Source organism: Aulostomus chinensis, chromosome 4, assembly GCF_037954235.1.
Source record: "Aulostomus chinensis isolate RoL2024-O1b breed Wild chromosome 4, RoL_Achi_v1.0, whole genome shotgun sequence".
NCBI classification, from domain to species: Eukaryota; Metazoa; Chordata; class Actinopteri; order Syngnathiformes; family Aulostomidae; genus Aulostomus; species Aulostomus chinensis.
The window spans coordinates 2,884,650-2,909,378 of NC_141323.1; the positions used below are offsets into that span (position 1 = coordinate 2,884,650).

Below are 24,729 nucleotides of genomic sequence, written 5' to 3' on the forward strand. Positions count from 1 at the left end.
CATACTGTGTAGCCTCCAGGGGCACTCCTCTCGGGGCAGCCCATGAGGTTGAAACACTCCTGGTGGAATGGCACCTCACGTCAGATGGTGGGGGGTGGTCATTCACCTCATACGCGTGTCGTATGATGTCCACTATCCAGTGGGAGAGCCGCTGCTTTGAGAGAGTGCAACCAGAGTTAGGGCCGCTGTGGCACACAAAGAGCTGGTCTGAACGCCAGATGCTTGCAGTGGCTGCAACATATAGTGATAGGGCCCGCACGGGGCACAACAATTCCAGCCTGTCCCCCCCCTCCTCCTGGTGGAGGGTCAAACCGTGGGAGTGTCACAGGAAGGTTGAGCTGTGGGCCGGACAGCACCTTTGGGAGAAAAAAACGCATTCGTGACCATGAGCCATCCGAATTCCATCTCAGGCACGAGGGACTAACTGACAATGCATGTAGTTCACTAACACGCTTTGCCGAGACAACTGCTAGCAGAAAAGCAGTCTTATATGACAGCCATTTGAGCCCTGCCTGCTCTAAGGGTTCAAAGGGGGGTTGGCACAAGGCATCCAGCACAACAGGCAGGTCCCATGCTGGAGCACATGGGACTCTCGGGGGTAGATTAGCCTACGAGCCCCCCTCAGGAAGAGTGACACCAGGCTATGACTTCCTACTGTGCCATTCTCAACCCTTCTGTGTCGACAAGATATTGCCACCACATATACCTTTAACGTGGAGGCAGAGCGGCCCCCCTCCAAGAGGGACTGTAGAAACTCGTGAATAATTTGCACAGAGCAATGCACTGGATCCTTACCGCAGCTTGCGCACCACGCAGAGAACAGCTTCCACCTGTTTCCATTCTGCAACCGGGTGGATGGTGCTCTGGCATTCAGGATAGTCTGCCTGACAGGATCAGTACACCCACCTAGCAGTGGCTTGAGCCCTCCAGCGGCCAGACCCACAGCTGCAGGCGTTGAGGATTGGGATGCCAGATTTGCCCTCCCAGTTAAGATAGAAGGTCTTTCCTGACAGGGAGGTGCCATGGCGTGCCGCAATAGGGCTTGTGGAGCAGAGGAAACCACGTCGTTGCTGGCCAGAAAGGAGCCACCAGCAGTATCCTGTGACCCTCCTGAAGTACCCTGTGAAGTACTGATAATCAGAGGGAGTGGCGGAAAAGCATACAGCAGACCCTCTGGCCAAGGGTGCGCCAGCACATCCAGACCCAGAGGGCTGGTCGACTCTGTGAGAGAGAACCAGAGGGGACAGTGGGTAGAGTCTTCCGAGGCAAAAAGATCGACTCCTGCCCTGCCGAAGAGGTCCCAGATTGTGTGCACCACCTCTGGGTGGAGACGCCACTCCTCCGGTGGTGGTTTCTGATAGGAGGTGTGCCAGCTGATTCTTCTCACCTGGTATGTACATTGCCCGCAGGCTGCTCAGATGGGGGGCCGCCCATGTCAGGAGGCCCTGGGACACCTGCAGCAGCCGTGCAGACTTGGTGCCTCCCTGATGGTTGATATGATAGACGGCCAAGGTGTTGTCTGACCGCACAAGTACGTGCTTCCCTTTTAGGTGTGGCAGGAAGTGCCAGAGGGCCAAATGCACTGCTCGCAGCTCCAGCACGTTGATGTGTTCTGGGCGGTCTCGCACAGACCACCCTCTCTGCGCTGTCCTGCTCTGCCACACTGCACACCAACCCATGGGGCAGGCATCTGTGGTGACAACCTCTCTCCAGGACGGAATGGAGCCCATAGGGACACCCCTGGACAGATAAGCCCTGTCCCGCCACTGAGCCAGGGAGAGAAGACAGTGCCGTGACACCCTGAGCTTCAGGTGTCTGTGCCGCTTGGCATTGAGGTGGAAGCCGTTTAGCCACCTCTGCAAAGGGCGCAGCGACAGCAAGCCCAAGGGAACAACAGCAGAGACCGACGTGAGCTTTCCCAAGAGACGTAGAAAGGTGATGTAGGGCAGTAACCTGCCCCTGCAGAAAAGGGTGAGAAGCTGTAGGATATTGTCCACACGATGAGGGGAGGGGCAGGCCCTCATAGCTCTTGTGTCCAGTGCCAATGAAGGTTATGGTCTGAGAGGGCTCCTGGCAGATTTTCTCTATGTTTACCTTGAGACCTAACTGGGCGACATGAGAGAGCAGGTGGGCTGTGTCCTGGGCCACCTGAGCACGAGATGGCACACAGATCAGCCAGTTGTCCAGGTATGGCAATATTTTCATTTCCTGAGCCTCCAAAGGCGCGAGGGCTGCCGCAGCACACCTGGTGAACACTCTCAGCGAGAGGGAGAGCCCGAATGGAAGCACCCTGAACATGGAAGTAGGCGTCCTTCATGGATGTTAGCCATTCCCCATGGGCAACGGTTGCAGGTTGTGTTTAGTTTGCGTTGTGGTTACCATTTGAAATGGTAAGACCTTCATATATTGGTTGAGTCCCCGCTGGTCTAAAATGGGGCGAAATCCACCAGTTTTCTTTGTGATGAGGAAGTACCTTGAACAAAAACCCCTGGGGTGCAACAGAGGGTCCACGGGCTTGATCGTGCCCCTGGCCAGGAGGGTGGCTAACTCCTGGTCTAGTGCTGAGGCTTTTGCCAGGTCTCTGATGATGGTCATTTTGACCCGGCTGGAGACGGGGGGGCCAGTGTCGGAACTGAAGCCTGTACCGCTGGGACAAGGTGGAAAGCACCCAAGGGTCCGAAGCGTGAGGAGCCCAATGATTGAGCTGCTGGTGGGAGAAGTATCCGACGGCCAGCCCCGGAGCCTCAGTCCCTACCCTGACCCCGAGGGGCCCTGGAGGTGCGGCGGGCGGGGTTCGGGATCCGGGATTCGGCAGTGGTTAGGGTCTGGGGCTCGAGGGTCTGGATCCCAAAATGGCCTGGTGGGCATGTGAGCAGCACCCTGAAAATCCCTCATCTGCCTCTGCATGGACGCCAGTAGCACGAGACTGCACTGATGGACGGGCCCGCATGGCAGCAAAGGGGGCCCCAGAACTGCCAGGGGGAGGCATGCTCCTACTGAGACCTGAAAACTGCTGACTGGTCTCCCGGGCTCGAACAGCTCGCTCCAGCGCCTTCAGTGCGGCAGAGCTGAATATCTCCCCTGGCTCCACAGGAACGCTGCGGAGGGTCCTCCTACACGCCTCCGTCAGGGAAGACTGTTCAAGTCATACTTGGCGGCGAGTCTGGACCAAAGGACATCATCCGCCCGAGTTCTCTGGACATGAGAGCGAAAGCCTGCAGAGACGCATCACTGAAGCCAATGATGGAGGCCTCAGCCCCCCCTTCCTGCAGGGAAGTGGAGAGCACAAACATAAGGTGGGCCAAGGAGTTGCCAATGCAGCCAACACATGCTCCAGCATTGTAAGCCCTTGTGAGAAGGTAGTCCGTGATCCTACATTGAGGTCGAGGGCACCTGACAGCCACCTGCAGCGCCTCTTCGGGAGACACGATGAGGGATGCGACAGCTGGCTCAAGAGCAGGCATGCGATCCAGGCCAGCTCCTGCAGCACCGTGCATGGCCGCCAGGGCTCGACTGTCAGCTGAGAGATGTGAAAGAGCCCCAGTATCCCTCCAACAAGCATGTAACTCCCTCAGATATTCCTGTGAGGGGGGGACAGCAAAAGCGGTGGGGGCCTGCCTGCGCCTGAAGAAGTGGCTCTCAGATACTGCTTCAGCCTGCTGTGGAATGTCCAGCTGCAGGCGCTCCAAAGCCGTACACAGAATGGCCTGCATGGAGCCATCACCTGCCTCACTCAAAGAGCTCTGAGCCGAGGACAGGGAGCCAGGGTCTGAGGCTTGAGAGGCCCTGTCTCCATCTTCATCCTGGAAGTGAGAGGCCAACACTGCCAGAGAGATAATGTCATCTTCTGGATCCATCACAGGCATTGGTGGGGTGGATTCCCTTGGGGCCTCCAGAGGGGCGTCAGAGCGACCAGCTTGCAGAAGGGACCTCATCTCAGCCAACTCCACAGACAGTCGACTTACCTCCGAAGAAAGCCTACATTCTGATTTCACCCTCTGCCTGGAGGGTGCAGCAGCAGCAGATTCAACCCTGCGTTTTGAACGCGTAGAGCGAACCAGAGGTAGCTGACTTGAGGGCCCACCTACAACCTGGGCCAACCTAGCAGCCCTCAGCGCATGTGGCATGTAGCTGCAATTCATGCATTGACTGTCAGACATCGCCTCAATCAGAGGATACTGACCGAGACACATTGGGCAGAGGTCATGGCCATCACCGGCCTGCAGAGGAGCCCCACAGCCAACACAGCAATGACTACAATCCATAGTGGCAAATGATATTCAGCCATAAAACACTTCAATTGAGGGAAGGGGGCGCAGCACCGCCTACTCAGGAGAGGTCGGAGTGCTCAGCGGAAGGTTAGCACCGACAGCACTCAGGTTGGCCCATGACGGACGGTAATTGGTATACACAGGGGCGAATAATACTCCTGTCAGCCAAATGTGAGCACAACCACGGCAGCAGAAGGGCACCATCGGCTGGGAGAGGAGGCACGAATGCTGCCTTCACCAGCAGAGGTCCCGAGCAAACCAGAGACCTTAACAAAGAACAGCCGCCAGGAATTGTTCTCCTCTTTTCTTAATGAGGAATCAAGCAACTTTAACACAAAACTAGCCACCGCAATACTGGGAGCGGGGAGCGCAATGCTACCTTCACCACCAGTGACCGCAATTTACACAGCCGTAAGTAAAAATACTTAGTGAACACCGCCGCTAACTCAAGCAAGCTAATCAGAGCTAAACAAAATTAACAGCCGTCAGGGGGAGGGAGTGCGGACGCTGCCTACACCAACAACTGCTGACACAAAGTAAGCAGGGCACTAGTTACCGTGAGATGCTGGAAAACAAACCAAAGACAGACAGCCGTCGCAGCCCTTGGAGGGCAAGCTTCACCGCTCTGACCAACACAGTCACAGGGCATTCAGCGACGGTACCAAGGAGAAATGTAGACCGAAGAAATCAGGGTCTTATAAGTTTAGAAGAGTGGTTAGCCGATGCTACCAGATGCATACAGACTGCATGCGAGAAGAAAAAAAGGAACAGAACCTCTGATGACACCGGAAGATATTGCCTCTCCCGGGTCATCCGGTCAACGTTGTTGGTATTCATTCTCTGATTGCGCATGCGCGAAGGGAACATTCAGTGCTTTAAGCACTGCCCTCTGGCGGTCAGCAGGGATGAAATTGAACATCCAAGTGTGTATATTCAAGCACAGCAGCTCAAACACGGAAAAAGCAGTTCAGTTCTTTTTATTTCAAAAAACAGTAATACTTCTCAACTAAACACACAAATCAATGAGAATATATTTTCATTAATTTATATAAAAAATAACCATGAGCTTTTTTACATTTATTAAAAAAAAAAAAAAAAGCTTTTGTGCAACCTGGAATGTGTATCAAACCTTACATCGTAGAAGGCACAGCAGGTGTAAGGCTTAAGTGCATTGAAACAAATCAAGCATGAAACTATACAAACTTCACAGCGAACTTCCAGAGTGTTTGGGTGCTCCGGCTAGCAGGAGCTCTGCTAGGTGTCATGGGTTGGGTTGGATTAGATCCCTACAAACGGCTTGGTACACCGACACAAATATACACAAGGAAGTAGTGCAGGGAATAAGTATACGGCCTATAAAATACTTGTTTACTTCCTAAGTGTCAAGGGTTGCTTTACTGTCTGGTGAGACCAGTAGCGTCAGTCATCCAGTTATGTTCCCATTTTTAAAAATGGTTAATTTGGCACGTAAGAGAAAATTTATATTGGTCAGCATATTATAATGGCTCAAGATCTAAAAGCATTGGATCCTGCATCTCCCACAATGCGACTATTTGCAACATCTTATATTAGACCCTCCCCTTCTCACTAACACAAAGTTGACAAGACACAATCAGGAAGATTATCTTAGTTTGAAGTTAGAATAAGTAACTGTAGCTGAACCATGGCCAAACTGGCAAATGCTGACACCTGATGTAACAGGTGAATCAATGATGCTTTCTACTTTTTTTGCTAATAAAATTGCAAGCTTGCTAGCTTGTGGCAGCCTTCTAGCTGAGTACAAAAATTTTGATGAAGATTTGGATCATGGAAGAAGGTGTGCAGGAAAGTGTATTTAAACCCAGACAGCAGTTAGCATAGTTGAATGTCCTTGTCTCAAAGTCCATGGGGTTTTGGTTAAATGCCTGAAATTAGGTCTGTGGTTTATTCTAACTTTACATATTGTGTTTTGTAAAATTGTTCTGTGACCCAAAATACACCAGTAAAAACATTTGATCTTAAAACATTGGTTGCTAGATTGCTAAACATGACTACAGAGTTTGCTGCAGTCACACCATCACACTGTTGGTACTGTTGCGTAGTGTGTGGAGTATGGTTTAGCATAATGCTAATTTTGCACTTGGAACAATTGTATTTAAACTTCTACGATTATAAAAATGGTCTTTATTTGTGAAGATTATCTTGTAGAACAAAACATGGGTAAGTCTCACAAACTCTTAAGTGTATTTTTTGCAATAATCTAAAATCTAATGTTAAAATCCCATTGGCTTTTAACCGAGAGAAACCATGACATTAACTTCTAGTGTGGATTCCAACAATACCAAAAAGTTGAATAAATGACTTCCAGCAAGCTATTTTTGGCATATTTTGTACTTAGGACACATTTGTCATTTGTACTAGCACCTCTTAACAGAAGTTTCCCACATAAAACGCAGTATTCCTCGACATTATTTTGCCAGGGCACCATCACTGTTCACATTACATACAATCTAGACTCACAAAGTGATGTAATAATTTTGCGAGAACTTCAGTCATAACGGATATTCGGACCTCGCCAAAAAAACAAAAAATATACAAGCGAAATAACAGAAAAAAGGAACACGTACTGTGACTCTCCCGTTCTTGTCATCGAAGCACAAAGTTTGCTAACATTACCCACTGTAAGCTACTAATCAGAGCATAGGTAGAATGACTGTGACATGAGTGTACTGAGAAGAGCAGGGGTGTATTTTATTGCTTATTAATTTAACTTTATATCTGTAAGAGATGCGTATTTTTTTTGCACAGAAATTACATAAACTTTTTTTAAAAGCCAGTGTAATCCCCAGAGTATGTTAGCCAATACAGCTGTGCAACAAACATCTGTATTCTTTCTTTAGAATCCAATTCCTGTGTGTCTTTGCACCTTTTTCAACTTTCAAAAAAAGTTTGATTGCCATAGAAACTGAGCAGCGAGAAAAGTGTTTCAACCTCACTATCTTAAAACACACCATGTATGCACGATTTCCTTGTTAATTATCTTAAATCATTCCAAACAAATTTCATCAACTCCTCCTTTTTTTTTCCAAGAACACTTTTTTAGCTTATAACTTTTAATGTGCCTTGATGATTGAAATGTTTGTTGCAGAGACCTCTGAATACTCTGAGCACAGGAAATGATTACACGGTAGTAAACACAATGAAATTTCCACATTCTCCTCTCTGGGTGCTCCAGAGAAAAGCTGCTGTTTCTTTAGATGACCAATTTATAGAGAAAAAGCCGGCTCCCACGAGTCCTTCAGGTCCGTGTCCTTCCCTGTGTAGCTGATCAGCTCAGTCCAGGTCTGGTGCGGATCCGGCACAGCTCAGTCTGCCTCAGCCCAGTTTGTTATCAGGACTTGTGGGAGCTGGCAGACAGCAGCAGAGGAGAGGGAGCATCCATACTGGGGAAAGGCACTGGGATGGATCCATTCAGCAAGGTGGGGAACTGCAGGGAGATGTCACACAAAGAACATGGATAAACACACTGTTTCACATGATAGGTGCTCACTTAGTGTTAATGTGCCATTTAAAAGAATCATTGATTTATTCAATTTATTCTGCATTAAATTGAAATGAAAGCAGAGTTTTAGAAAAACAACTAAACTGAGCTATTTGAAATGTGATAATATTTTAACATTTATATTTTTTATGTCAACTATTATGTGCTTTTGGCTGTACAGATTATAGCATCATTATGGTTATGTTATGACAGATTTTTCTTTTTAGTATTTGTGGGAGAAAGGGGAAACAAAGGTGAAAATTGATGTCAGCGTTTGACATCACCACTAGGAGGCACCAAAAATCACAAATATACAAATCCTACACAATGGCCCTTTACAGAGAATGTGATGTATATGCTGGCTTCACAATGATATAAATGACATAGATTCTATGGTATTACATTAGATTACATAAAATGACATTAGATTACAATAAATGAAATTAGATCAGACTTGATGACATTACATTGCATTAAATTACATAAACAAATAGGATTACCTTGGATTCGATTACAGATTATATTACACGACATTATATTCAGTGAGATTAGATTACAAAACATGTGCAACATTAAATTTGACTAAACTGGATCGGATGACATCCCACTAAATGAAATGTTAACTTAGATGACATGACATTCTATGGCTTAAAATTAGATTAAATGACAGATTGGTTAGATTAATTTTATGGATTGACATTTATTGACATTAGGTCAAAGAAGATGTCATTTCATGAGAATAGATTAGATTACATTACATTATTCCCAAAAAGGAAGTTTAATTTGCCACCAAAGTAACACATACAGACTGCAACTCAACAAAAACAACACTGATGTTGCATTCCCACTACACAGCAAATATAGCACAACGTAAAAACCCAGAGGGGGTGTGTGACATCCCCTCCTGTCACTATGACCCACTGTTACTGCTAGAGCATGATGGGAAGATACTGTGTGAAATGTATTTGCTTGTTGTAAAACACACTCTGGGATGGCTTCATTTTTTTTCTGGGGGGCAAAAGGATCATTCATTATGAGCTAAACAGCTGCGTGTGTATGTGTGTGTGTGTGTGCCAGCCAGCATCATAATGGGTAAGGTTTCTGACCAACCATGCCTCCCTCACCAACAGAAAGTTACCCCCTCTTCTTGTCCAGAACGGAAACATCTGTGGCTTATTTTGAAACCATAGCTCACAGTGAATCACACAGACAAACACACACACAAAACAAGCTGTTTAGCTCATGATGAACAACCCTTTTGCCCCCCAGAAGGAAATGAAACCACCACAGAGAATGTGGTGTAAAATGAGTATAAAGACCCTGTCATTCAGAGGGAGGGATGTGTTGTAAATAGAGATATTTAAGGGCAGATTTATCTTTCTACAGACCCTTGAGATATTTGTAACTGTGACCACGCAATATAATTTCTATCTTTGGATGAGTCTGCACATTTTCAGTGACCTACTTTGTTTCAGGCATTGGAATCTTTGTGGCTGTTACCTGGAAGAGAGGGGTGTGGCTCTGCAGTTGGGCGGGGCTTGGGGGTCCCCCTGGACTCAGGCTGGACCAAAAGTGGATATTAGAGAGCAGAGGACTGGGAGCGAGCAGCAGACCAGATGGAGTCTACAGACAGACAGAACCAGAAACTGTAATGTCAGAGGATAAATACATCAAGATGAAGAACTTAGCGTTTATTTTGGCAATAAGACCAGCCATTCATAGTCTGCGGTGAAACTGTCATGAGATTTAGTCTCACCCAGGCGGTGTGCTGTTTCATTCAGGAGCTCAAAGCCAAGTCTGCCCTATCGTGAACTCCTGTCTAGCAGACACACTGACTCTGATTTGGTCGGGAAGCTCTGGTTATTCAGATTTCACGACGTTCCTCTCTCTCATCATTCTGCCGCTTTCCACCGATGTGAAATGACTGACATGAGAATGGAAAACTCTGCTCCACCATCAGCAACTACTTTTTTTGAATTTCAATGAAATATGTAAAATGTGTGGGATTTAAAAATTGTTTTTCATGACATGTCCTGGTGGTCTGGGTGCCAAGACTACTGCACTGCTATACTACAGCGTTTTTATCAGTCTGAGTTAAATTCGTCAACAAATCTTGCTATTTTGCCACTTAAAAATGCAGTAGTATAGCACACCTTCATCTTGCCAAATAGTGATGCCGCATTGATGGATGACAAATTAGGTCATAAATAATTCACAGCTGTTAATTAAAGGTTTATGAAGTATTTACAATGTGATTCATATTGTACTTACAACTGACTAGTAATCCTTTACAAGATGAGACTAATTTTAAAGCGAAACCTTTATTTTATTATCATTATTTTTTTACTTTACCAAAATCTTTGTTATGGCTTGAACGCCTTGATAGGTTTGATAGGGTTTGCAACTTTCAGTAATTAGAAATTTCAGCACAATGAAATCCTGTTTAAAAAAAAAAAAAAAGTTCCGCAAGGTTAGGAGGAATTCCCACAACCATATTTTGAATAAGGTATTCACCTGCCAGTCAGGTGGTACTTTTTTCACGAATATTGATGAGCTTTCCCCAGCAACCCTTTAAAAAGGAAATCCTCCACCGGGGACCTTTCTTGCTCGTCTTCTCTGCTCTTCATTTCCTGTCATCTGCTGCCCACTCTCAGAGAAAGGAAAAGAAATGCAACTGTGTGTCCTGACAGGAAGTCATCTTAAGCTCCACCTGTGAGAGGCTTCCTCCATATTGCACGCCACTCCGGTGTTGAACCACTAACTTCCTTTGTTTGACCCCCTTGCTATCTCTTCCTCAACAACCTTTCAGTGGACCAGGATGTTCTGCTCTACTAATCGTGTTCCTCTTGACCATCTTGTGGTGCTGGTTTTTGTTTTGTTTTGTTTTTTTGTATGTGTGTGATTACAGCTTGAATCCAAAATGGCCGTGAACCACGATGAACTGGTTTCAGTTGGACTCTAAGGGGGGATTCTTAACATTGTACTGTACAACCCATATTCTTCACACAAACCTCACACAAAGGTTGGATACACAGGAGTGTTTTGGTTGCTCAGTCTGGATAAGAGTGTCTGCCGTAATGTAGTCAGGGTGTCCAGTGTGTTTCTGCCAGTAAATCAGGAGCTTCAGGAACATATGGCTTCACTTACAAACCTCCTCCCTCTTTCGCTTCCTCCCCTCTTTCCGCTTACCTCTTTCCATCCCCTCCCTGTCTGCTAGTTTAACTTTCTTCCATCTTAACAGTCTTTTTCTCCTACTCCACTCCAGACTCACCTCCTCTGTCCTCAACCCAAATCCCTCTGTTGTTTATGAGGTCGTACCTGTGCCGTGACAAAAGCAGGAGTCAGGGACCCTGAAGGCAGTGCTGGGCTTTTGAGGGCGATGGAGACGAGGTCATTTCCTGTCAGGAGGAGGGAGGGAGCAGAGATTTCCAGGCCTTTAGGTTTCCTGGTTTTTGAACTTCTGCTACTTGCTAACACCCTCCTCTCTTGTGTGGTCACGGTCTGTGACCTCTCTCGCTCCCTTTGACCAGATGACAGGTTTAGAGGTTGCGCACTCTGATCTAACTCATCAGTCTCTGTGCCAGGGCTCCGCCCCCTCCACGATATGTGGGCGGGGCTGTGTGGTGGGGAGGAGGAGCAAGAGGAAGAGTAGGCTTGTTGAGGAGATGGCCTGGAAGAATGGGGTGCCTCAGTCAAGGATGGGGGTGGGGTGGAGGGTAGAGTGGAGTGGCCATGGTTGGTTTTGAATCGGATGACGGTAGAGCTGTCGTCCTGGCGATCAGATCTGGGTTCTGTCTTGATTAATCGGTCTGAGGAGGATTGCAAGCCAGAGTAGAAGTACTGGATCCCCCTGACAGTATCCTCGTCTTCAGTTTCAGCTTCTGACATCACACCTCCGCTTTCCTCACTAGTGCGTCCTGACTCTACCACTGCAGGGTCCATCTTCAGAATATCAGGGAACAGCACAAACTTGTAGACAAACTTCTGGCCAATCACCTTCTTGATGATATTCTGCAGGCGAAACAAGATTTTATCACCATAAACCACATTATCAGCATTTTTGTGTGCATTTTTTTCAGGCTTGAAACCAAACCACTTCAACTTACTTTGTCATAGTAGTATCGCAATGCTCTGCTCAGCTTGTCATAGTTCATATTGGTCTTGTTCTTGCGAAGCCCCCACAGCTTGGCAACTTCTTCCGACTTGAGCAGCTTGAACTCGCCATCATTGGATGTCCAGCAGATGAGATGTTTAAAACTTTGGTCCAGGAGCAGCTGCAGCAGGAACTGCCAGAGAGTGATGGAGCTCTCCATGGGATGACACCAGAGAGTTGGCCTGCAGCAATCAGATAGAATCCAACCTTAAACGTTTCAACATCTACTGACAGGAATCTTCATCAAGGACGGGGGTTCACAAAGTTCATCAATGCGAGAAGCCCTTTCACATTATACGTAATAATTTCCATCCATCCATCCATTTTCTATACTGCTTATCTGTTAAGGGTCGTGGGGGGTGGAGCCTATCCCAGCTGACACTGGGTGAGAGGCGGGTTTCACCCTGGACAGGTCGCCAGTCCATTGCAGAGCAATCAGGAGCAATTAGGGGTTCAGTATCTTGCTCAAGGATACTTGGACATAGTCACCAGGGGAAGTGAGGATCGAACCAGCGACTCTTTGTGTTGCTAGATGGCCACTCTACCTCCGAGTCATGCCGCCCCTACATAATCACTTGGTCTATGATTTAAAAAAAAAACCTGAGACATTTCATTGTTAAAGGTTGTGAATATCAACAGTTAAACACATGAACACTGACGCATTCGTAAAGGTCAAAAAGATTGTGAAATAACTGAAGAAACTCATTGTTTGATGCCCTTAAAAGGAATTAAACCTGAGGATTGCTGGAAATGACTCCAGCAATACAAACAAAGAGAAGAGGAAGGAAGGAGGGAAGGTTGGCAGAGAGGAGGAGGAATTGTTAACATCAACACAAATGTGAATCTTCTTCTGATGCAAAAACCACAAGCATTACAGCCCTAACCGTGCTTGCCCCTCACCACCACCACCCCCATCTCCTCTGGAACTGGGAATTTCCTGTTCCAAACCATGAACCCAAAAGCAGACAACAACAACATCACAAACATGTAAACAACACTGAAGGCTACACATGGCTACTGCATGAAATGTCTTATTCTGGACTCATGGCCCTAAAGACTAACCGCTGTTCAAAAAGTATTCTTGCCTTCTCATTCACTGTAGTACAGAAATGACACATTTAAAAGTCTATTTTAGGAAGAATTCAAACACAGTGGACAGTGGCATTTTAATCGGCTCATTAGAAAACTGAATAGGTCTAGGACACTACATTCTCTGTATCAACAGGGAATCATTTGATCCAGTCATGTAAATATCACCTGTGGTGTTCCCCAAGGATCTATTCTTGACCCTTTATTGTTCTCCCATTACCACAAGTGATCTGCACCTCAAACATGCCCTTTTTTAAAAAAATAAATAAATAAATAAAAATTGGACAATATCCCAATCTGTTCATCAGAGTCTATCAGTGTTAACTATTAACCCAAACACTGAATCTACAGTCATCATGCTGACTTCCTGGAAATTTTATTGCTTAACAAGGACAAAACTGAGGTGATGCACATAAAGATTATCCAGCCTTTACTTTACTGTGGTTTTTTTCTGTATCCGAAATTATCTCTTTACTTTAACTTAAATTTGCAAAATTTTTGAGCAAAATCACCCCAGCAGTGCTAGGTCAATTCAGGAGTTTTTCTAAGATGAGATCATTTCTTTTAATTCAGTGATGCACAAGCTTTTTTTATTGCTTACATTTTTGGTGGGCTCCATTATCTACCTCCAACACACACTGTAGTAATACGGTTCTTAGAAAGAACCAGAAAGTATGACCATGCTACTTCTTTTCTTGCTGTACTGGTTGCCTGTGATGTTCAAAATGGATTTTTAAAAATTGTATTGCTTGTTTTGAAATCCAATGCAAATAAGGTCAGCTGGAATAGGCTCCAGCCCCCTGCGACCCTTAAAAGATAAGCGGTATAGAAAATGGATTGATGGATGTTAACTAATAATAATAATAATAGTTATTATTGTTGTTGTAATTATCATTAGTTGTGGGCGGCACGGTGGTGCAGTGGTTAGCACTGTCGCTTCACAGCAAGAAGGTTCCGTGTTCAAGCCTGGGGCTTTTCTGTGTGGACTTTGCATGTTCTCTCTCTGCCTGCGTGGGTTCTTTTAAAACTTGAAAAAGCAGGATTTATTTACAAACTAACAACAAACTTGTAAAAAAAAAAAAAAAAACTTTAATAAGACAGTGGACTCCATTGCTTTTGTCGATCGATTTTGTTTTGTTATCCAACCTTTAAAGTACATTACGGATCAAATTAGTGATTTTGAACATAGACAGCTCACATCGACTTAAAAGAAGATCTTTTAATAACTGGAAAAAGTGCAAATTTGTGCTTCTATAAAGAGAAGAATTCAGAATCTGAATTAGTCCTCAGTGTTTCTTCACATTTGCAGAATGCTCCAGCACACTATCTCTACTGTGTGTGTGTGTGTGTGTGTGTGTGTGTGTGTGTGTAATTGAGAGCCAAACAGAGGTGGCTTCCAGGGGTGATAAAGCAGGATGTGGTCAGTGACCTTGTGCCAAGACAAGCACCGGTTTAACTGACATGTTTACCTGGAAGCCAGCAACTGTCTGTCCTGTCTGCATGTCTGTCTCCTTCCTGCTTTTCTCAAATGAATAAATTCTCACTGCCTTATTGCCAAGAAATATCAAACCATCTACTGCCAAACCTAAAAAAAAACAACAACAACAACAACGACAAATGATGATTATGACCAGATTCAATTTGCAACCATGACGATGTGACAGTAGAGGCTTTACAGTTGCATCAGAAATCCCCATAGCAACCTCATGTGCCTCCATCCTAGTGAAACACTGGACAACATAATCACAAGAAGTGTTTAGTGTGCCTGCGTCCATAGTAACAACATGTGATTCAATAATGTCACTGTAACTAGCCTTTAATTCATGGTGAAATAAATCAGTGTTTATGATGTCTGCTTCAAAGGAAACCATCCAGCAGTGTACACACACAGCCTCTCTTCCTTTTTCCTGTGTGTGTGTGTGTGTGTGTGTGTGTGTGTGTGTGTGTAATGGAGGAACTTGGGCACTGTCTGTCAGTCTAAATGAGGACTTCCTGTCATTCAGCATCAGGGGCGTCTTCCTGGAGAAAGACGGAAGGTAGAACTTCCTGTCACTCTGAACCACTGGGAACACACACACACACACACACACACACACACACACACACACTGATCGAACATATGTAGAATGCATCTATGATTCTATGTCAGACTCTTTCATGTTGGATTATTCCACTTGAGAGAAACAAAGCTATAGGAAATGTTGATTTATGGATTTTCAGAATAAGAGCACTCCCCTTCATTACTCCAGTATCTTATGTTTAAAGTTTGACAGCCTGTTAACTCTACAGTGGTATGTGACCCATAATTCACACTCTCCTTCAGCAGTGGTGAAAGTGTCAGAGACACACTCTCAACATCCTCCATCCACAAACCAAAAGCCACACAAGACTCATTTTCTCTGGGCTAGATATTTCTTATTTTTGGAAGCATGTGTGTGCGTATGTGTATATGGAGGGAGGGGGCTCTGTTGGAACTCAAACGGTTCTTTGTTTTGCACCAGTGACTCATTTTCAAGATGTTGTCTGCTGCCAGCTTCAATCCGGAAGCGCATGGCAATTAGTCTGCGAGGTCCAGACAAACCAGAACGTCTACTCGTTTTTTTTAAAGGAGCCGCGACTGATTTTGTCCACAGCAGCCGGCACACTAGCCTCTTTTTTCTATTCATTTAATTTCCTAATGAAGCCAAGCCAAACTGAGAGAACTTTACGCGTGTGTCTGTGCCAGACGGTGTGTGTGTCATGGCTCGAGTACACTTTGCGCACTACCATTACCTTTTACGCACAGGTATAACAAATTACGCGCGGCATCAAGTAATTTTTAAAGTGGACATTGAATCTATGAACCTGATCAACAATCAATACAGCATCACATAGAACAACTCCTTTTCGCCCAGTTGCGTGGGGATGCCCAAACAAAACTCCAAAAAGTTACAGTTAGAAGGAAACTCGCGCCTACCCTTCCGTGGACTGCTGCTGCTCCTCTGTCTGTCTGCCTGTACGTGCGGTGTGTGTCTCAAAGTGGCGTTTGTGTGTTGTGTTGGGGCTCCATGCTGCTGCTGCCGCCGCTGCTGCTGCCTGAAAGCGGATCCGCAGCTTTTTTGTCTGCTGCCACAGAGCAGGAAGTCGGGACGCGCAGACGGACAACCGGCGCACACTTCCTCTGGCGCGCGCGCGCGCACACACACACACACACACACACACACACACACACACACACACACACACACACTTCCCATCAACACATATGAATTTCTCATAAACACACCTCCTCCTTGCTTCTTTCTTTGCACCTCTCTCTCTTTCTAACACACACATGCACGCGCGCGCGCACACACAAAGTATTTGGGTTTCCCCTCGATTGCGCTGCAACGACCACTTTGATGAGTTCACTGCTGTAATCTCCGAAATTAATTCTGATTTAACATTTAGTTTTGATGACACAGTCACGGTGGTCAGGAAGAACTACAGGTATTTCCAACATCTTGTAAACAACATCATCTGCACATGTGAGGGGCAACATATTAGAGAAATCTCTCAATTACCGAACACATCACCTTAATAATAAACAGAAACTAGTTATTATCTTACAGAAACAAAAAAAAAAGATCCATGAAAGTAGGATTCATGGCAAAACAATAATGAAGTGGCCAGCAAGTTTATTTATAATCAAATGCACAATTGCACCACCAAAACCAGTTGATTTTGACATTTCAGAGTTAATAAGTGGACAGTATCCAGACCAGGTGGTGACAGTGAAACCAGAGGCTGTACATGTGAACCAAAGAGCAGACGTCGACCTGTGCTTCTATGATTAACTATGTAAACAAATTGGATTGGATACGTTTGTGAACAGTGACATATCATGACATGTATCTCTACAAGAAGCTGGCATCAGGAAGTTTAGTTTTTTGTCCATTGGCCTACAATATGTCAACATCTGATGTCCAAATCTGATAAATGGAATATTTTTCAAAATATGTACCCCAGGGGCTATGTATTTCTCAGTAAGTATTTATCATTCTGAATCTCAATAGCACCTTTTATTTGCATCATTGGGGTTATTTCTCAATGTTAAGATGCTCCTTTCGGCATGAAAATCAGGCCCTCAAATTCCTTTCAAATGCTTTTCACGGTCGCCATGTATTCCTGACTTGTGACAGTACAATTGGTGAAGAGATTTTTATTTATGTGTAAATTGAAGTATTCAAAATGCAGCAAAGACAGGATGGACTTTAAATTCCGAGAATTTTTGACAACCCTACTTGAAAAAAAAACACATTCGAAATTCATATTTAAAATTATTATTCTTTTTTTAATTTGAAAAGCCATTAGTGGGTATGAAAAAATCATATCTTTATTTTCCCACGGTCCGCGTTTCCCCCAAATACCTTAAACATTTTTTCATGAAAAACGTGACAAAGTGAGACGTCTTCTTTACATTCAGACTCTCTGAATGTATTTCCTTCTGTCTCGTTCGCCCCGCCCACGTCTTTGAATCGTCAACAGCGCCAAATTTCAGGTTCCCCAACGGGAAAATGACCACCGATACCGAGGAAACGCAATGGAAAAAAGTGCATTCGGTGACTGGTGTTATCCCGCGGTCAAGACACGGACACCGTGCGTTGGCGATCCGAGAGCTGATTATTGTGTTCGGAGGAGGAAACGAAGGGATAGCAGAGGACCTCCATGTTTACAACACTGGTAAGCTAACACTAGCTTGACGCAAGCTAGGAGGTTAACGGCTAATGTTTTTAGCATGAACCCTAGCGAGATAGACCACCACAGCTAACAAGCCATTCGCTATCGTTTAATTGGTGGTCATCGACTATTTAAACACCATCATTCCGGTTGTAGCTATTGGTTTGTTATCGGAAATTTAATCTCAAAGTTCAACAATTAGTTCAACTGGCTAGCTGAAGCTAGCTGTGTCGATAGTTCAAGGGTCAAATATACATGCATTCGTTGGAACGTTATTTGTCTGGCTGGCCTTGTTAGCTTCAAACACGTCAGCTGCTAGCTAGCTGATGAAACTGCTAAATTGGGTCATTAAAAAGTTCGTCAAAATAAAACGGTTTATTAAAGGTGCACACGTCTTCACTTTCGGGTCATTATTATAAATCGCTCGATTTGAGAATAATACTCAAAATGTTGGTGTTGCTTTGCTAATGCATTGCATATATTAACAGGTAATACATTTTTAATCTAGAAATGACAAACATTATATACTCTGACAACACCTGACTTGGCCTGAGATTGTGAATTGTTGTTTTTTTAATCTTAACTGCTGCGTTCATGTTTTGAGTGACACCTGCCTGTATTTTTATTTCTTACAGTCTCAAAGCAGTGGTTTTTGCCTGCTGTGAGGGGTGACATCCCACCTGGCTGTGCTGCTCATGGCTTTGTCTGTGAGGGAACTCGAATACTTCTCTTCGGAGGCATGGTGGAGTACGGCAAATACACCAACAGCCTCTTTGAGCTGCAGGTGATGCTTTTCTGATTCTTGGGTGTTGATTCTTCCAAGCCTGATGGAAGTAGTAAAATTTAAAGAACAATTTTAAAAACTTGAATCCACTGGTTCTCAGGCTAGTCGCTGGCTGTGGAAGAAGTTGAAGCCCAGAGCACCCAGGAATGGCTCGCTCCCTTGTCCTCGCATTGGACACAGCTTCACACTCTTGGGTAATCGGTGCTACCTGTTCGGAGGGCTGGCCAATGTTAGTGAGGACCTTAATAGCAATGTCCCAAGGTGATTTGGACTGTTTTTAGACTGGTTATAAAGTGGATTTATCCTGGCTACCACTTCCTAAATGAGTTGGACTCTTTGTCATTTCAGGTACTTGGATGACTTCTATGAGTTGGAGCTCCAGTCAGTATCGGGGGCAAGAGGGTGGAGCATCCCAGAGTCAAAAGGTGGTGGTCCTTCACCACGGGAGTCCCACACGGCCGTCGCCTACACTGGCCGCGGCTCGCCAAAGCTCTACATCTTTGGCGGGATGCATGGATGCCGGTTAGACGACCTCTGGCAGCTTGACTTGGGTAGGATATTTGATTTTTTTTTTAACAGTTGAAATATAATGACTTTAGAATATTTAAATATACTTATGATCCTTTCCCTTCCTCAGAGACAATGATTTGGTCGATGCCTGAGACGAGGGGCTCCACGCCATTACCTAGAAGCCTTCACTCTGCCAATGTCATCGGTAACAAGTAAGCGATCCTTCGGTGAAAGTGTTGAAGCTTTGTTTGTGACCTGAATTGCCCCAACAGACTGCAGAATGTCCCTCTGTCTGCAGGATGTATGTGTTTGGCGGCTGGATTCCCATTCCCGAGTCGGACAAAGCTAAAGCTGCAGGAGCCGAATGGATCTGCACCAACTCGTTAAATGTTCTCAACTTCGGTAAGAACTTTTAACATCCAACTCTCGGGTGTGAAAATGAACCAAATGAAAGTGAAGCTTATAAAGTAGGCGTGTGAAAGGTTTTGATTCCATAATGTCGTGTACTTTTCGTGGACAGATTTCTTTTCTAACCCTCAATTTGAAAGCTGTATTAGCTTGGACGAAGTTTGACCTGTAACACAGCGAGTCTGCTTGAAGGGGAAACAAATCATTTTCATTTAATTGTCAAGCAGATTTGAGGTGAATTGTGTTTGTGTTGCTGAAAGGCGATGTGCATTAGGTGTTCGCCCATCAACTGGTTCGGAACAAATAAGTAGGAGATGTCGCCGATGGTTACGCACAGTTGTGGCTGTAACAGAGTGGAGTGGCAAAGCCTCAGTCGTTGCACTCATTAGTGCTGGCTAGTTTTGGCCATATTTCATGCTGTCTGGAGAAGAAGGCACCGTGTGCAGATAGCCGTTAAGATGACTGCGGTGGAAACAGCCGGTCAAACAGTTCAAGATTTGCTACGTCAGACCTCAATTGAAAAAGCAGTTTTGAACATTTTCTCTTTGTTGGAAAAGGCAAAAAAAAAAAAAAACTGAGTGAAAATAAGGGTTTTTTTTTTTGTCCCCGTCAACTTTTGATCATATGATACTAATAGACTGATGGAAACTCAGCTCAAGACTGCCTTGTTTTCTCGTCTCAGACACCATGAGCTGGCAGAACCTGGGTCCAGAGCAGCAGGATGATGTTGCGTCCCAGCTGCAGAGCCCGGGACCCCAGACTGATGATCAGTACGCTTGTAGGCCCAGAGCCCGGGCTGGCCACTGCGCCACCGCTGTCGGATCCAGACTTTACATCTGGAGTGGCCGTGATGGATATCGTAAGAGCTGGAACTACCAGGTCTGCTGCAAGGACCTCTGGTACTTGGAGACAGGTGAGGAATAGTTGTTGAAAGTAGTGATGGAGCAGCTCAGGGCAGTGTTTCAGTACCATTTCCTGTTGTCTGTGTTCTCAGAAAAACCAGCCACCCCAGAGGCAGTGATGCTTATTAAATCCACCATTAGCATGCTCCATGTGGCGTGGCGCCCTCTGGCAGCAGCAGACAGCTACATCCTTCAGATTCAGCCTGTGTATCCTGCAGCCAGCGAAGCACCAGCCAAACAGGTCAATCCAACCGGGACAGGTGCCCGGGAGGAGAGAGAGAACGATGCTGCAGGTGCGAGCGAAAACGTGTGTACTGCGTCTTCAGAGACATAGCATGGAGACATGAAATAAAAACAAAATAACTATCTTCTGTCAGGTGTTCAGTCTCTGCAACCTCAAAGGGAAGGCACCCGAACAGAAGAAGACACAGCAGCGCAGGTAGACAAATCCTCACCGCTCTAACTAAACATTTAGAGTAAATAAGCCACATGGTCTAAAATTTCAAAGAAATTTCAGCATGTTTCATCACAGCAGGAAAATCCTGTGAAGTCATCCAATGGCTCAGCAGAGAGCCAAGTTGTTGGAAGGAGCATCGGCGGGAGAGAGACGGAGGCAGACGCAGACCCAAAACTCTGCCGTGAGTCCATCAGTCAAGTTGCTTTGTCCCCCAACACAGAAGACAAGCTTGCAATTACACTAAAAACAGCTTCTGCTCAATAATGGTTCTGAGAGGCACACTGTAGAATTGTTTTGGGGTATAAATGTCAGTATGTACATCAAACCCATTTGTAAATGCTCTTGTCCCCGCAAGAATTGCTCCAAATCCTGCTCAACCCTCCGCTGAGACTGGAGGATGAGCTGAAAAGACTTTGGTGGTTAGAGGCCAAAGTCACACTGCGGTTGAAGCACGAACATGAAGCTAGTTTACTTTTGAACTGCTTTGATTAAATCTCCAGTTTTGATTTAACCCTTGAAACAATTCGTCTCGGCTCTAAACCCTAAGGACCCACCTTCATTTTCAATCACTCCGTTTACATGCACACCATATTCCGGTATTATTGGGATCGTATTCCAGTTACTAAAAACTCAAATATATACAAGACCTTGCATATGTCTGCATTACGCATCGTGTGAATATGTTCATCAGAAAATGCCCTTTAACAGAATATTCATTTGTGTCTAGCGATATGTTTAGCGAGGCCGAGCTGAACAATTCGAATACATCTGTGAAATAACGTTGATGTCATTACTTCACATTTGCGTACCGCATTTGCAACTATTCTCTATTCCGATATGTATCTATAACGCGTAAGTATTCCCACAACTGTAGGACATATGAGCAGCTTAATCGGAATATGACCTAAACCAGAATATGGACCTCAATATGGAATTCTGTAAACGGAGTACAAATATTGAGAGAGGGTGAAACAGCATCACTGTAACCATTCTTATGCACGATGAATTTGTCATAGTGTATATTTCCAATGAGACCAGTTGGATCAGATTCTCAGTCTTCTCCCTGCAACTCGACTTTCACTCACTGACTTTTTGCTCTCTATCCGGGTAAGTTTCCGGACAGGACACATCAGCAGCGGAGGTCAGTGGCTCCACTCAGCACCACCCAGGTAAAGATGATGTCCAAACTCTGAAGACAGCATTTAACCAACCGTAACAGGTTCAGCAGTGTTGGTTTTTTTTTTTTTCCTCTGACAGAAAACCAGACGGTTACAGCAGACAAGACTTCCTACTTCCATTCGCACAAGGTCTGCTACGGTCCTGAATAGAAACTGCTTTGGGTGGTGTAGTCTGAAGTGACTCTAAACTGTCATCTTCATCTCCGGCAGAATCCAGATGACACACTGTGGTTTGATGTTGGTGTGTTCAAAAGCCTCTACTCTGAGGTCGCCCACTACTTCTTACCACCTGACAGTGAGCAGGCAACCACAGCCCTCAGCAGCCGGATGCCGAGTATTAAAGAGGTAAAAACTCAGTGGTGCACTCAGTCGATGGCCTTCCACTGTTTTATTCATCTGGGACTAGTTCTAAAATAGTGGATCAGCTCATCTTCCTCTTCTAACATGTGGCAACATTATAACACACACCCAACTCCTCCCTCTCCTCTCCCATCAGCCCTCTGTCCAGAGGAAGCTGCCTGGCCCTCAGGACTACCAGGACCGAGAGAAGCAGGAGCTGGCTCCAGGTCAGACGTACCGCTTCAGAGTTGCAGGTATCAATGTCTTTGGCCAAGGGGATTTCAGCTCTGTCAGCGAGTTCAAGACCTGCCAGCCTGGCTTCCCTGGAGCCCCCTCTGCTGTCAAAATCACCAAGGTGATAAAATGCGATAATATTTGGGGTTTAGACTGAAAATCTGTTGATGAATTCAGAAATAGCTGCTTTATGTCATAGAAATACCTCTAATTTCTTATTCCTTTATCATATAGGGTAATGATTTGGTCCACATCACATGGGAAGCTCCCCCTTCTCCATCAGGCCGCATCCTGGAATATTCCATGTACATGGCTGTGAAAAAGAGCCGTTCCACCAGCTCTGAGCGTCCGGGTCAAATGTCATTCATCCGTATCTACCGTGGCACCAAGATGTCCTGCTCAGTCAGCTCCAGCCATATGGAGAATGCCCACATCGACCGCTCTGTCTCCAACCGGCCAGCTGTCGTCTTCCGCATCGCTGCCAAGAACGAGCAGGGCTACGGCCCAGCAACGCAGATCCGCTGGATCCAGGGTGAGGGCATGTGATCAAATGGCTTGAACTCATTTTGCAACTTGATGCACCCCCTATTTCCATATCTTTAGATCCCAGTAAAATGCGAGCAGCATCCAAGGCAGACAGCAGCGCCAATGCAGAGAAGGATGCGGCCGACAGGTAAAACGCATTCTCCTAATTTCTGATGTCTCTTCTCTGTTCACTTTTACCGAAATGTCTTTGTTCTCTTGTCTTTGTTGCAGCTCGAGCTGAAAACCTGGATGTCAGCAGCGTGCGCCATCAAATGTTGTATATTCCCATATAGATTTCCTAACTTATTTTTTTATATATTTAAATATTCCCTTGTACATATATATATATATATAAAAAATCACAGGATTTGTGACCACACTGTTATTTTAGTTAGACTAAATGTGTAACACAAACTGAAGTGTACGAAGGATCAGAGCCGTGAGACGGTTGGCGGTGCCTTACAGCGTGACTTGACCACCCACAGAGGCTTTACATGCTGCAGTTTTGTATGACACAGATGGAATGATGCTTTTCAGGGTTAGAGGACAGCAGAACCGAACCCCCCCCCCCCCCTTTTTTTTAGGTCCATTTTTATAATTCTACTGGCACACTGAGGACAAGAATTATCACTTAATTGTTGTGTTATGCCGACTTCCTTTGATTCCAGTGGGCTTGAGGTGTTTGTTAATGAACTTAACCATTGTTTATTAGTTTTCTCCGTGTCCTTAACACCTCTGCGTTATGTTCTTCCATTTATCATCGTTCTCACATTCATGTTAGCATTAGCAAAACATTTATCTCAGTTTAGGTTCATTGTCACACTGCTCGATGACAATTTAAAAAGAAACTCGTAATTGTAACTAACTTGCACAACTACAAAACTTTCAGTCTGACATTGTGTAAAGGTTACGTAAGCACTACACAGGGATCATATGATTATGGGAAATCGTGGGAAGGTTATGAAATTTATGGAAATTTGCTTAACACGCATATAAGCGTACATGAGGTCCAGTTAAGATCGACTGAGAAAATTCTTTTTTTTTTAAAATTTCCTTATGTTGTTTCGTCTTGGCATTTATCGTAGTTAAATATGCTGTGATACATTTTGATATGGATGTGTAATCAGAATTTATGGTCATAAAAAGTTTGCTTTAAAGTTTGGGGATGAACTGTGTCCCACAGGTGTGTCATCGCGATTTATTTCCTCTCCATTTATTGCTAAAATGAGACGCTTTTACTGTCATTACTTATTTTTTATGTACAATATATACATATAGTCTGGTTACATTAACTCAGTTTTTGGCCAATAGGAAAAGCTGCAGATTTGTTGTTTACTTCTGAGCTCTTAATACATTTAAAGGGCAGAAAAATAATATGATTAAATGGAGAAATGATTTATGAAATAAAGTTTTATTGCACTAAAGAGAACATGTAGGAACCTCATGTTTACTCACGTTCATTGATGTGCTTTATGCTGTGTGGAAAGTGTTTAGTTGCAGACTATGATTAACAAAGTTAAATATGTGGTTTTCAACAATAGAATGTAGAGCGTTTGAACTTTAAATCAGATACTTGAAATTTCTGAGCTTTAATTTAACTGATCAATAAAACAATTCAATACCAGTTCGGTAGTTACAAACTGTGGTAATGGACATGAATT

The 24,729-nt window shown here is 44.8% G+C and overlaps 2 protein-coding genes across 4 annotated transcripts; one reads left to right on the plus strand and one right to left on the minus strand.

Annotated features, from left to right (window-relative positions):
• Positions 1–5,239: 5,239 nt before the first annotated feature.
• Positions 5,240–16,133, minus strand: elk3 (ETS transcription factor ELK3). The gene is made up of 5 exons (XM_086201075.1): positions 15,990–16,133; positions 11,898–12,126; positions 11,110–11,802; positions 9,292–9,414; positions 5,240–7,737 (listed from the first exon to the last, which is right to left on the minus strand). The coding sequence occupies exons 2-5, from the start codon at positions 12,102–12,104 to the stop codon at positions 7,642–7,644; spliced, it is 1,119 nt and encodes a 372-aa protein (XP_086057201.1). The 5' UTR covers positions 12,105–12,126; positions 15,990–16,133; the 3' UTR covers positions 5,240–7,641.
• A 1,220-nt stretch (positions 16,134–17,353) lies between these two features.
• On the plus strand, positions 17,354–23,416 carry hcfc2 (host cell factor C2). Of its 3 annotated transcripts, none has more exons than XM_086201064.1 (17): positions 17,354–17,734; positions 18,367–18,515; positions 18,616–18,776; positions 18,864–19,066; positions 19,153–19,237; positions 19,324–19,427; positions 20,116–20,346; positions 20,428–20,628; positions 20,713–20,774; positions 20,853–20,973; positions 21,905–21,961; positions 22,050–22,099; positions 22,181–22,315; positions 22,467–22,664; positions 22,778–23,075; positions 23,147–23,216; positions 23,300–23,416. In XM_086201064.1, the coding sequence occupies exons 1-17, from the start codon at positions 17,569–17,571 to the stop codon at positions 23,307–23,309; spliced, it is 2,301 nt and encodes a 766-aa protein (XP_086057190.1). In that variant the 5' UTR covers positions 17,354–17,568; the 3' UTR covers positions 23,310–23,416. The 3 variants fall into 3 exon arrangements, with proteins under 3 accessions (XP_086057190.1, XP_086057193.1, XP_086057192.1); XM_086201067.1 differs by having other exon boundaries at positions 20,871–20,973; XM_086201066.1 differs by having other exon boundaries at positions 17,355–17,734; positions 20,868–20,973.
• The last annotated feature ends 1,313 nt before the right edge of the window (positions 23,417–24,729 follow it).

What these genes read in the sequence shown, in the direction of transcription:
- elk3 (XM_086201075.1), bottom strand. Translation starts at nt 12,104, where the DNA reads ATGGAGAGCTCCATCACTCTCTGGCAGTTCCTGCTGCAGCTGCTCCTG. An exon ending in TGCGATACTACTATGACAAA is followed by an intron (nt 11,803 to 11,897) that starts GTAAGTTGAAGT and finishes TTTCGCCTGCAG; the next exon opens with AATATCATCAAGAAGGTGAT. An exon ending in CTGCTTTTGTCACGGCACAG is followed by an intron (nt 9,415 to 11,109) that starts GTACGACCTCAT and finishes GTCTGTCTGTAG; the next exon opens with ACTCCATCTGGTCTGCTGCT.
- hcfc2 (XM_086201064.1), top strand. Translation starts at nt 17,569, where the DNA reads ATGACCACCGATACCGAGGAAACGCAATGGAAAAAAGTGCATTCGGTG. An exon ending in CGCAGACCCAAAACTCTGCC is followed by an intron (nt 20,974 to 21,904) that starts GTGAGTCCATCA and finishes TATCCGGGTAAG; the next exon opens with TTTCCGGACAGGACACATCA. An exon ending in GCAGATCCGCTGGATCCAGG is followed by an intron (nt 23,076 to 23,146) that starts GTGAGGGCATGT and finishes CCATATCTTTAG; the next exon opens with ATCCCAGTAAAATGCGAGCA.